This window comes from Notolepis coatsorum (genome assembly GCF_963971535.1).
Source record: "Notolepis coatsorum genome assembly, chromosome: 19".
Taxonomy (NCBI): domain Eukaryota; kingdom Metazoa; phylum Chordata; class Actinopteri; order Aulopiformes; family Paralepididae; genus Notolepis; species Notolepis coatsorum.
The window spans coordinates 18907439-18920977 of NC_140183.1; the positions used below are offsets into that span (position 1 = coordinate 18907439).

Genomic DNA, 13539 nt, shown 5'->3' on the forward strand with positions numbered 1-13539 from the left:
TTGACTAGAGTATTTGATTATTCTCTTAGCCTTACCCCTGCAACGCTTGTTGTAAATGTCTTGGAGGGTGGGAAGCCCACCTCCAATTGTGCGTTCGGCTGAACGGTCCACTCTCTGTATTCTGCTACGGTCTTGTGCGGTGCTATTCCCAAACCAGGAGGTGATGTTACCAGTCAGGATGCTCTCTATTGTGCATGAGTAGAAGTTCTTAAGGATCTTCTGACTCACTTTGAACTTCCTTAGGCGTCTAAGGAAGTAGAGGCGTTGCCATGCCTTCTTGACGACACTGTCAATGTGTGTGGTCAATGTCAAGTCCTCAGATTTGTGAACTCCGAGGTACTTAAAACTGTTCACTCTCTCGACCGGTGCCCCGTCGATGCTGAGGGAGCTGTAGTCCCTGGCCCCGACCTCCTAAAGTCCACAATCATCTCTTTTGTTTTGCTGACGTTCAGGGAGAGGCAGTTCTCCTGACACCATCGCGCCTGATCCTCTACCTCTTCCAGGTAGGCCCTATCATCGTTTGCAAAGATCAGGTCCACCACTACTGTGTCGTCAGCAAATTTGATGATTGTGTTGTTCCGCTGTGCCACACAGTCATGTGTGTACAGCGAGTAGAGGAGGGGACTCAGAACACAGCCCTGGGGTTGAGGAGGTGCAGTTGCCTGCTCTCACCACCTGGGGTCTTCCCATCAGGAAGTCCAAGACCCACTGGCATAGGTCATAGTTCAAGCCCAGGTCCCTGAGCTTGGCTACGAGTTTTACAACATCATGAAATTATAAGGTATCAGTCCCTATAAGACAAGGTATTGTTATTTTATCATCTACACATTATTTCTTGATTCTGTAATTAACATAAAGATTCAATGTCCCCGATGACATCACTGTTGGCCACTAAATTAATGTGTGCAAAACTGTTTAGATTTTTTGGATGGTTGTGAGATTATGTGCAAAATAGTTTTTTGATGAAGTGCCCCTGTAACTACCTAAATTATATTGGAATGTCATTATGTTGCACACAGTCTATTCCATGTATGTACATACAGCCTCTCCCTGTCTGGGTAGAGGGTCATTCATGGTCCGTGTACGTTTAAAAACGGAAATACGAAAAAACGTAAAAAAAACTAAATACGAGGTGTTTTCCTATTTCCGTCTGAAACCAAAATCGAAAAAACGGGGGGGAAACAGAAATACGGAGCTGTTTTTCGTATTTTGTTGTCAGAATCAAATGAAAAAAAGGAGTAAATAATGGGCCGATTTAGGTTTTTGCCCATTCGTTATTCCTTTTTGATGTGAAGAATGAAGAACGGAACCACGTGACAATGTAATGTAAAAGCCATGCACGATCTAACGTTAACGAATATGTATAACGTTATGAATAAATACACAAATACATGCATACAGATCTATACCAGGGTAACGTTATGATACATACATCTTTTGTTTTGTACATTTCATATAGACTGATATTTTATGTGAAGTAATAGCCTAATATGGAAATAGCCTGTGTGGTCGTGTAGCCTACACTACAACCTCGATTCTTGAATGGATCAGTAAGCCGTGACATAGTCGACAAATCATATTGATTTGCAGTAGGCAGGCTTTTTATTTGATCATCAACGGCAAAATAACCGTAACTACGTATAATGTAGGTATTTTTGGCGCATTAGTAATACTATTACTAATAGTATAGCCTCCGGTATTTCATCAGTGCAATACAGAGCCGCGTCTGTATGCCTAATTTCTATGCGCAATTTGTATATGTCCATCGTTACTTCTGTGTATTCTAACGTGCAGTAAAATATTACATGGACTTTGTTAACTGTGTAAATAGTAAATACATGTAGACAGTTAAGTGTGGAAAAACATACCATCTAAAACTATACTTACAGAAACTGACCAGCAGGTGTCGTACTGTCTGAACTCTTCACCAGGTACATTTGTTTGTATAATTAAAAAATGAAGTGTGGTATTACAAATAAAATGTCTTAGGCCTGCCTGCCACATAATTATGGCATCACTCACGCAAATGTGCTTTCTGTTTCCTCAGACATTTCATAATGTAGGCTATTTGGTCTAAAGACTGAGTTTCCACTGCATGTGCTGTATGCCTTTGGAAGATAGCACAGTTACTCTCCCAATTCTAGGGAGATGTCTCAAATACAGTTGGACAATATATATTGAGAGTGTGAAAGTGTAACCCTATATCAAGCGATATGACATTCCTTACATTAACCCATAGTGTAATATAGAATGTATATATTTTATTAGGTCATGCAGAATGATCACTTTATCTCTTGAGGAGTAAACAAATACATTTAAAAAGGGTTTCAACTTAAAGGGGAGGTCTGTAATGTCGTCCAACAACAACCTCTAGGCACTTTGTTTACATTTTTTGTTTTGGTCTGATATGTGGGTTGGAATTTAGTGACTTATTATAGGGTGCATGTCTCCAGTTCTCTCTTGGCAGAGCCTGAGGTGTGACCAGCAATAACAACCCTCCTCTATCCCCACTCAACTCCAACCCAATCATCAGACCAAAACAAAACATGTAAACAAAGTGCAATGCCACACAGGGCTCTTCTGCCTAGAGGTCGCTCCCTGTGCAGACAGCCGTCTGAAGATCACACTGAAGATGTGTTTGTAATAAGACAACCCCCCTCCAGAACCACAAAGCATTAATTTTTTTTTATCTTTTCACATGTACATCCAGCCTAAATACACTTTGAATGTGTACAGATATAAAGGTATACAGTCCTCAAAAACTCTAATAAATGATTATTTGTTCTGTAATGTGTGTATTGGATCCGTTTTGAAATATGACAAAGATGCAACAATAAAGCTATCTGAATCTATAGTTGTTGAAATGCAACAACGGTTATATGTAGCCTAGGTACATTCAAGCAAAGCTCAGATGTCTTTTCACTGACAAATCATCAAGAATGCTCACTGGGCCTGGTCGCTTCATTACTTTAGGCAACCAACTTGCGCCTAGCCACGCCCCCGCGGCGACGCGGCAGCTCTGCCGCGGAGCTCTCTTTTTGCAGTCACGCCCCGGGCTCACTGCTGACAAATATATTAATCCCAGCCGAAGAGTGCAAGAGCGCTTCCGCATTCTTCGCCGCGCATGCGCATGAGGTCCTCGCTTAGTTCAGACGCCCCATTCAACACGGTTAATCACAAACTTGAAACTCCGTTAAGCTCCAGAGAGAGAGGCTGAAAACCCACAGTTCTTGCCCGACGGATGGGTCGAAACTCCGTTAAGCTCCAGAGAGAGAGGCTGAAAACCCACAGTTCTTGCCCGACGGATGGTAGCCGAATCGCGGATCCGAGTTTTCTGATGAATAGCCCCAAAACATGGAGGTCGCGAACGGCGCCGGCTTCGCTGACCAGAGCTCTCTCAGATTCAAAGTTTTAAATGCCTTAAGAGAAAGAGTCTGGTGGTCAATTACTACGGAAATGTTGTGTCTTACTAATAATAACTAATTCCTTGGTCAATAGAAGTCTCTGTGATACTTTCTGAATATGATTTGGGAATGGGCAGGGTTATAATAGAAGAAAGACAGTGTAAACAATATAATTAACTCTGAATATAATAATGACGAAAAATAAACAGGATACACAACAAAGTGCATGCAATGAGGTTATATGTAGTGCACCTTGTTGTGTATCCTGTTTATTTTTCGTCATTATTATATTCAGAGTTAATTACAACCGCAACCGCAGAGCGGCCGCTCTGCCGCGGAGCGTAGCGACAGAGCTTGCGGCATTATGTAACCGCCCTAAACCGCCATGATTTTCATTCGAAGCTCAGCTCACCTGGCAGCACAGCGGTCCTGCGGTCCGTTGTTGACAAGTTCGAATCCCATCAATTTTTTTTTTTAACGTGTATTCTTTCGCCGGTTAAGGTTAGGCATGGTTAAGGTTAAGGTTAAGGTTAGGCATTGTTTCGGAGTTGGTTAAGGTTAGAACGGTTAAGTTTAGGCGCTGTTAAGGAGCTGGTTAAGGTTAGAGTTTGTCTTAGAGAATGGCAATAGACAGCCTATTTCCGCGCCGCCGCTCTCCCGCGTTGCCGCGGTCACATGGTCAAATTGTCACATTCTTGCACTCCTCCGCTGTTAGAAAGCAACACGCACACAGGCCGCGAGCGGGAGCGCGCCTCGCGAGCGGCTCGCGAGCGGCAAGCTATTTTTCCGCCTCGATCCTATTTGAGGCGGCGCGCCACGCGCATTGTCACAGAAATACAATTGAATATCTGCATTATTACCACAGATATAGATGTTGTTCAACCAGCTGTGTCTGTATCTGCAAATAAACGCCCACCCCCCCGTCTGTATGTTTGTTTATACCTATAACTATTACAATGTTGCATAATAATAATGATAATAATAATAATAATAATAATAATAATAATAATAATAATAATAATAATAATAATAATAATAATAATAATAATAATAATAATAATAATAATAATAATAATAATAATAATAATAATAGCAGGATATAGCAGTCATTAAGTCAATCCACCTTGTCACCTATAATGACAAACGTTTTATTTGTTTCCTGACAGCTAATTATGATTATTATTATTATGATTGAACAGCAAGTAGGCTTATATCAGTGTATATTTTATTAACAGATTGCAGAATGGGTATACAATACAGTACAGCTCTTTCTTTCTCTCTTTCTCTCTCGTTTTCTCTCTATCTTTCAATAGATGTTGTTCAGCCAGCCAGTAGCGGCTCGTGGATGCTTCGCCACTAGGGGCGCTATACCAAACATTTTGCAAACATGTACAGTACCACGCAACCGACTCATGGCAAGACGTGAGCGATTCGACTCACGCTCACGGCAATGAATCGGCTCTTATGAACGAGTCGCTCAGCTGTTACTACAACAACACACAACCAGTCAAATAAAGTATAGTCTAATTCACAACTTGAAACACAATATATAAATAGAAAAGTTAGAAACAAAACTCGCTCCGTCTCCAAACACACGCAGATCTCTCCCTCTCTCCTCTCTCTCACACACAGCGCGACGTGGAATCGATTCGTTACACAATCAGACCTATTATATACCAAGAATAACTTCAGTATGAGTACAGGGCTGTACACATATTTTGCATATTGTTAAACGAGCCAAGGCTAGCTATTAAACTATCGATATGAATCGAAAATCTGGGACCGTGATGTAAACAAGACAAACGTCTTTCTCTGGTCTGCATCCCCTTAACAATTGTGTGTATTGAGCCGTACTGTATTGTACCCATTCTGCAATCTGTTAATAAAGTTCTCATTCATTCATTCATTCAAACATAGACGATATTGAACAAGCCATAATCCACGTATTTTCAATCCAAAAGCGAGAGAGAGAGAGAGAGAGAGAGAGAGAGAGAGAGAGAGAGACTCACTGTTTAGTTGACACGTCCAGGGCAGGAGGGCTTGCCTTGATAAAGTAGTGTATAATCCACTGTTGATGTATTCCAGACCACTGTCCACTGTGTCCAGACTGCATCCGCCATATAGCTTGTTAGCCAAGTGTTAGCTTGTTAGCAGTTAGCAGCACCACACAACACAAGTACTTCATTCCTTTGTCCATTTCCGCTCGAACAGACTGCAAACTACCTGGCGTTCTATCGCCATGCTCTAAGACAAACTCTAACCTTAACCAACTTTGAAAGAGTGCCTAAGCTTAACAGTCTAAAGAACTTGCAGTCACGGCACGCTCTAAGACAAACAGCTGCCTGCATCACCAACCTAGGAATAAGCTAGAATTGGAACATTAGAAATTGGATTCGGCCAATCAGAGATCGTCTCTGTGAAATTCTGCTACGGAAAAAAATACTGGCGTCGGCCAATCAGAGAGCGTCTCCGCGAAATGCGGCTACAGAAATTCTTGACGCTACTGGCTAGACCGCTTCAAATCGCGCCCGGATTCCAACATAATAGTCATATTTCAACGCACAGCGCGTTATGCACTGATTGGCTGTGACGGATACAGCGATCAAACTGTGACGCGCACTCAGAGCGCTATCGCGTCTAGCCCGGGCCGAGAAATACAAAAAAATTAAAAAATAAAAAAAACGTCACTTCCTGCTCAGGAAAACGAGTGTTTTTTATTTGAGATAATAACGTTATATTGTGCATTGGAAATACAAACATACTTAAAATGAGTAAATATTATTCATTTTAAACATGTTTATATTATTTATAGGGCTATAAAACAAAAAACTAAAAAGTTTTATTTTCTTCTTCTCTGATTTAACAGCAGGTGGGGCGGCGCCCGTGCGCCCCTAGTGGCAGAGCCGCCACTGGCTATCTTTCCCAATGCAAATAAACAATATTACTATAGTACCCCGCCCTGTCTGTCTGTTTGTTTGTCTATCTGTCATATCTGGTTGCCTGTCTGTCTGTTTGTTTGTTTGTTTGTTTGTCTATCTGTCTATATCTGGTTGCCTGTCTGTCCCGACAGAGACAGATAGAGAGGGGGGGGGGGGTTGAGGGGGGAGATAGAGAGAGAGCGAGAGAGAGAGAGCGAGAGGGAGAGAGAGAGAGAGAGGGGGGGAGAGAGAGAGAGAGAGGGGGGAGAGAGAGAGAGCTCTTGATGCTGCTGGGGCTCCACGCTGCTCTTTCGAGTACAGTCACACACTGATCATCATTCTAAAATGACTGACTTCGCATATAGACTAGGCATTTACAGCTGTCCCAATGTAAATGTGCCTTCCTCTGTGCGTTTCCGTGCGCTCAAGTCGTAGGTCCAGTGTGCCTGACCAGGCGCGCGATCCCGCGAGGGAGCCGCGCGTGAAATTCATTTGTTAGCAGTGAGCCCGGGGCATCAGGCCACATAATTTAGAAGCAGGCCAGGCCAGTGTTTCTAGTTGCAGCGACGCGATAGTTAGATAACCTAAGTGGGGAACAACCAGGAGAGCCCTGTGAGTGACAATGCACTTTTCCATGCATTCTTCCTACTATACTAATATGTCTTTACTACTAGGCACTCAACACTGCAGCACCCACGTTTCAGCACTGTTTGATGAACATTGTTACTCAGTTGTAAGAGTTGTACCCTTCCTGCTGACTTGTCGTACAGAACTTAATGCGCGTGCGCGTGCACGCGCATACATGTTCCCTCGGTTGCGCACAGAACAGATGATATCCTTTCAGTCGGGAGATCAAGCAACCCCCCACCACACCTACAGGGCTTGTATTTGGTTGTCGGTATCCTATTTTTATGCAAAGTCTAGGTGATAAGTGCCGGCGGCCGGGGTATACGGCGCAACGAGTCATTTTTGTGTCGTCACGCCGCCACTTATCACCTAGACTTTGCATAATAATAGGATGCGCGCACTTCGGCCTCAGTGACGAAGCCCAAACGTAGTTTGACCGCGTATGCCCAGCACTGCACCCCTGCTGGTTACCTAAGCATAACCACTAGTTCGAAACAAGGCGGACATTAATACAATTTTCAATCAATCAATTCCATAACACACGCTCACTTAAAACAGCGCACCTCCGAGCTGCTTCTATAGAAAGTAGGTTCGTGGCTGCCACAGGCTTGCCCAGTGAGAGGATTCTCCGGCGCTGCAGCTGGACCCTATTGGAAACACTATGCTTACCCGCTGCGACTGGTCACGTGGGATAGTTTCGATTCCCTTTCCAACTGTGTTAGTTTCGTTTTCCAGTCTGGCTGCACAATAAAATGTCGTTTTAGCATACAGCAGCCAATGTACAGTATAATATATTATTAATTGAAAATGGGGGACTCTGATGTAAACAAGACAAACGTCTTTCTCTGGTCTGGACTGCACTCCCTTAACAATTTCTGCAATGTGTTAAATAAAGTTTCCATTCATTCATTCATTCATATTAGTCTGAGACTGCATGCGCTTATTGGTGTCTAAAACATCACATGTTGGAGGATATGAGCATATGACATATGATACATTATATGATGTATATAATTGTTTTAATTTATTGGGTTAGGCAATGAGAATCATATCTTTAAACTAAATTCTCACTTATGTAATTATTGAAATTACTATGATAGGTCGCCATAAAACTAATAATGTAACTTGCCTGTGGAGTCCAATCATAGATTTGAAAACATAATGGAGCATGATTTTTAGGCTATAGGCTTAAAAGGGAGCTTCACCAAAATAACAATATACTCACAATATAACATAATCTCACACACATCCAAAAACTAATTTAGTTATTGAGAGTAAATGGGTTTGAATATGGCCACCAGTGATGTCATCAGGGAAGTTGAATCCTTGTGTTAATTACAGCTCCATTAAATGATGTAGACTAGAGGAAGGTTCCTGGTTCGATTCCCACATGTCGAGGTATCCTTGAGCAAGACACTTAACCCCTAATTGCTCCCGATAAGCAGGTTGGCACCTTGCATGGTTGCCTCCGCCGTCAGTGTGTGAATGTGAGGGACATTTTTGGATAAAAACGCTATATGAATGAATATGAATGCACATTGTTTTTGGTGAAGTGCCCCTTTAACAGTGAATCAGTTATGAGCCATGGATCATCTTAGATATAGAACAACTGTATTGGTTGATAGATACTATGTCAGCATTTAAGAATAGCCTACATGAATGTGATCAGAGCAATAGTAAAACATTTGCCTCTCACTTAGTTTTGCTCACAGATAATCTTTTCTCTCGTCATTCTCACTGCAGAAGTATCAGATGATAAAGAAACTATTTCCCTGTTCCCTCCCACTGACATGCACACGTTTAGTCCAGTGCTGCTCTTTGTGTTCTAACATTGCTCCTCAGTGTCACACATTATTGCCTTGGAGTTACACTGACGTTGTGATGATGTAAGGAAAGTGAAACTTAAGGAAAGGGAGATTCCTCCACTTGGGCTGTGTATATAAAGCCTCCAGGACTCAGAGTCTCTTCAGAACAACAGGACCAGGGAATCCTGACACACGATGGGGGTCCAGGGCTTGACGAGATTTATGGAGGAAAACAGTCAGATCCTGCAAGACTTTCACCTCAGAAACAACAAGCTGGTAATAGACGGCTCTAACCTGTACTACTCGCTCTATTTTAGCGCACGCTTGGATCTGAGGCACGGCGGAGATTACGACGCGTTTGAAGCGTTGATAGGAACCTTCGTGAAGGCTCTGAGAGACTGTGGCATAGAGCCATACGTGGTGCTGGACGGGGGCTCTGACTGCAGTGACAAGAAGTTCGAGACCCAGAAGAAACGAGCCCAATGCACGATCAGGGAAGCCCACGATGCAGCCATGGGTCTGCCCAAGAAAGTCCTGCCAGCTCTGGTCAAGGTGGTGTTCAGACAAGCGCTGACCGACCTGGAGGTGCCCTTTGCACTGTGCTACGGAGAAGCCGATCAGCAAATGGCCTCCCTGGCCAGTGAGTGGAGGTGTCCGTTGTTATCCAACGACAGTGACTTCTACGTCTTTGACCTTCCTGCAGGACTTCTGCCCCTCTCCCATTTCCGGTGGAAGCAGAAAGGTAACCTGAACTATATTCCTTGCAAACGCTTCAACACATCCAGCTTCTGCACATACTTCAATATCCAACCCCAGCTCCTGCCGGTCTTTGCTGCCCTGGCGGGAAACGACTACGTGAAGCTCCGAGACCTGGGCCTGAAGGTTCCCTGGGGTAATTTTGCCCCAATGGGCGCTGGGCCGCTTGCCTACTTTGAGGGGCTCCTGCGTTGGATGAGGGCCTTTCAGGGGCCTCAGGAGGCCATGGAGGCAGCGCTGAAGCTTATGGGGCGCATGGACAGACAGCAGTGGGCTCGTGTCCTGAGCCTCCTCTCCCTGGGCACAGAGGAGTACCAGCTTCCTCCGAGCTCTCTGCGCCTCTTCTTCAGCCAGGGGACAGCGCCGCCTCTCCAGCTCGAGGCTGTGGACGAGGTGCCCGACTGGGCCCGTCTCCCTCTCGCCCAGGGCAGGCTGACGTCAGATGTCCTGGACGTGCTCCTGCACAAGAGAGTCACCCTGAGGGCCCAGGTGGATGATGGCAGTCTGCCCAGCGCCCATCTGACCTCTCGGCCAATCAGGCAGGCCATGTATGGGCTGCTGCTGGGTGGGAAGAGAACCAAGGTGGAGGAGTTAGACAGGGAAGGACTCCAGCTGACCAGCTCCAGGGTCCAAGCCACTGTCCGCGGCGCTGCGCAACAGCTGGAACTACGCTCACTGAATAAGGTATAGAGAGCATGCTGACAGTGTTCCAGTGTTTATTGTAAAGCATACTGTGGTTATACAGTGGATACAGTATTGCCTCTCTATTGTTCTTTACATTGTTGTGTTTGTCTAACAAATGGTTTTATTCTAAAATGCTATGTATTCATTTTGGGGGGAGGGGTGGGATTGTCTCCTGAAATTGATGATAAATAGAACTCCTTGGTTTCAACACATGAGCAGCGCTGCTTGTTTGAGACTTGATCTACTTTGACAAAGGGTTTACAAAATACTATATAATTGTTATTGTTAAAGGACGGGTTAACTTAAAAACAAGAGGTTTACAGAGGTACGCACGTCCAAGCGATAAATACTAGCTGCTGGACAGAAGAACCTTTTTTATAAATAGAGTCTGCACACTAGATAATGTTCATATTAATATTTATTGGTATACCTACAACAATACACGTTCATGGGAGCATTATCTAGTGTGCAAACTCCCTTTTTTCTTTTAAACATAGGCTGGCATGATGTTGACTGTACATGTCTTCATTTCACTAAATGCTTTAGTATTGAGAAACGTAGCACCTGCATCCTCTCACCTGCAGGCTCAAATACAATCAAATGGGGCTTTAGCCTTCAAACACCACGACACATGTCCTTTCCCAAATGACAATCAGATGTGTCTTCATGTGTTCTACTGAGGACATCTGTCCAGTGTCCACTGTATCAGTTATAACAGTTATATTGAGTTTCATAGGTTACGCTGCACGTCACTGGGCAATTTAAATGCACAAGGCCTATGAAACTCATTATGATGTTTGATACCTGTACGGTTTGCAACCATTTCCTCAGTAGAACATATGAAGACACATGTGATTGTACCGAGCTCCGTGTTTTGCAAAATGACACGTACAGTATGATGGTTTTTGAAGGCTAGAAAACTCGCCCTATTGGAGTGTATTGGAGAGAGGTGAGAGGATGCAGCAACAATGCTACGTTTCTCAACACTAAAGGAACCAGTAAAGTAATGGCATTTATTTACTAGTCAACATCCTGCCAGACAATGTTAATTTAAAAATAAATGAACCCATCCTTTATTATTTAGTCACATCACAGCAAAGTCACATTTATTTATTTAGTCACATCACAGCAAATTCCAAATAAAATAAATACATAAATAAATATTAAATATAGCCTACACCCTTCATGAGATGAATAACGTAGCTCCCGGTATCTTTCCATATCTTTTGGTATTGTTTAGGTATCGTTTGCACTCTGGACCAGACGGTGTCGTGTTGCTCTGAAAAATGCATGAAAGGAACACAAACGAACTGATAAAGGTTTATGACTTCTTTGTAAGTGAAAGTCACTGTTCTTCCTGCAGGCCGAGCGCTCCGTGTTGCTGCAGGTGTATCTGGAGACTCTGGGCGTGAGTCAGAGCGCTCTGAGCGGCGTGCCGGATCACCTGCACCTCCCAGTAACGGCCACCTGCTACTGGTTCCATCGGGCCAGTCCTGCCCCAGACGAGAGAGTCCTGCAGGCACTGCTGCTGGGGGTGGTGTCTGGAGAGGTGCGGAGACTGAACGGCAAAGGTAAGACAGACTGCAGGACGGCAGAACCATGCAAACACACACACGCAAACGCACACACACAGGGTGGGATCAATTAAATAATTTATAATAATAAACTAACCCTAGCTGTGACATACATAGGGTTCAAATTGTGATCAGATTCCAGTAGCACTTTACATTACAGTAATGACACGAAATTAAACTAATTTAACAATAATTACATCCAAGTTACACAAATTAGAAACCCTATTATACACTAAATAGATATGGACAGAAGGTATTACCAAATAAGACTAGAAATAGTAGTAACTAAATGTAATTATTATTATTAGATTGAATTATTATTACTGAATTAAAAACCCTATTATACACTACATAGACACAAAGTATTACCAAATGACTGTCTAATTCTGTAATAATTAAATATTATAAGTGCTCTTTTGATAACATTTAGTGTCTAATTTGGTAATACTTTGTGTGCATTTAGTGTACAATAGGGTTTCTAATTAGTGCGTAATTCTGTAATAATTATTTTTAAATTGTTGTCTAAATCGGCTCTAATTTGCGTCAAACTTGGTTGTGATTATTGTTAGATCTGTTAATAATTAGTGTGTAACTTTGTGTAATAAATAGACTGTAATATGACGTGATTATGACTTGTTAAGTGGGTTATAATTCTATCAAAGGTAAGTACTAGTAGATAGTATAAACTTGTGTAAACACGTCATTTTCCATAACTTTTGTAAACACGTCATTTTACATAACTTTTACATAACCTTTCCCTGCCTTTTCTTTCCTGGAAAGTTTCTCATAGCCAAACAGAACTGTGGTGACGATGAGTTTGATGTGTGTTGCAGGATTGTTTAGCGACACCTCTGTGTGTCTGGGGCTGGATCTGGGAGTTGGCCACGCCCTCAACCAGTGGCAGGCATGCATGAGGGACAGCAACCACCTAAACCAGCTGCTGGGACTCCCCCTACCTGATACCCACATGGCACGGTAAGACCCCCCCCCTACCTGATACCCACATGACACAGTAAGACCTCCCCCTAACTGATGCCCACATGGCATGGTAAGACAGGGGAACTCTGGTGACCTTTAACCTTTGCTCTGTGTTGGTTAACAGTGTGTACAGGGGATCTCTGGTGCACAAACTGGTCTCCAGCCTGATGGGAGGAATGGCTCCAGAGGTTTTCTTCAGGAAGAAGGCAATCGCTAGGCAGCTGTACGGAGCGATGCTGGCTGCCGTACTTCAGTCAAAGCCTCAGGACACCAAAGCGTCCAGCTCAGCCGTGCGGCGGGGGACATCGTCTCCACCGCGGCCCGAAGACCAGCTTGGACCACCTGTTCCTGCAGTCAGAGGGCGATGAAGAGGAGGAGGAGGAGGAGGAGAGGACGAAGAAGACCACCACGACAAGACGGCCTGAGGACCTGGGGTACTTGGTGTCGGTGAAAACCCGCTACAAGACCAAGGACAGGGGTCAACGGCCACTCAACCCAGAACTGTCCCGCAAACGGGAGCGCAGGGGCTGGGACTGATGCTCATCCACTGGACTGTGTGGCTGTTTTGGGTGGCAGGGTTTTAAGACAAGAGAATCTCCCATACTGGACCTGCACTATGTAACATTCATACAATGGCGCCCCCCTGTGGCCCGTGAGTGGTAAATCAGTGTTTCAGAGACAACGATAAGAAAAAAACACAAGGAAGCAAAATACTTTAAAGCTCGAGCTGAAATGAAAAATGCCTTTTTTAATAAATTCCACATTTATATTGTGCATTTTAACAATATATGCA

At 43.7% G+C, this 13539-nt stretch overlaps 1 protein-coding gene across 1 annotated transcript; it reads left to right on the forward strand.

Annotated features, from left to right (window-relative positions):
* Nucleotides 1-8940: 8940 nt before the first annotated feature.
* LOC311246408 (single-strand DNA endonuclease ASTE1-like) lies at nucleotides 8941-13283 on the forward strand (the record flags this gene model as incomplete). The annotated part of the gene is made up of 5 exons (XM_084336565.1): nucleotides 8941-10194; nucleotides 11558-11765; nucleotides 12602-12743; nucleotides 12871-13036; nucleotides 13101-13283. The coding sequence occupies exons 1-5, from the start codon at nucleotides 8950-8952 to the stop codon at nucleotides 13281-13283; spliced, it is 1944 nt and encodes a 647-aa protein (XP_084192691.1). The 5' UTR covers nucleotides 8941-8949.
* Nucleotides 13284-13539: the final 256 nt, after the last annotated feature.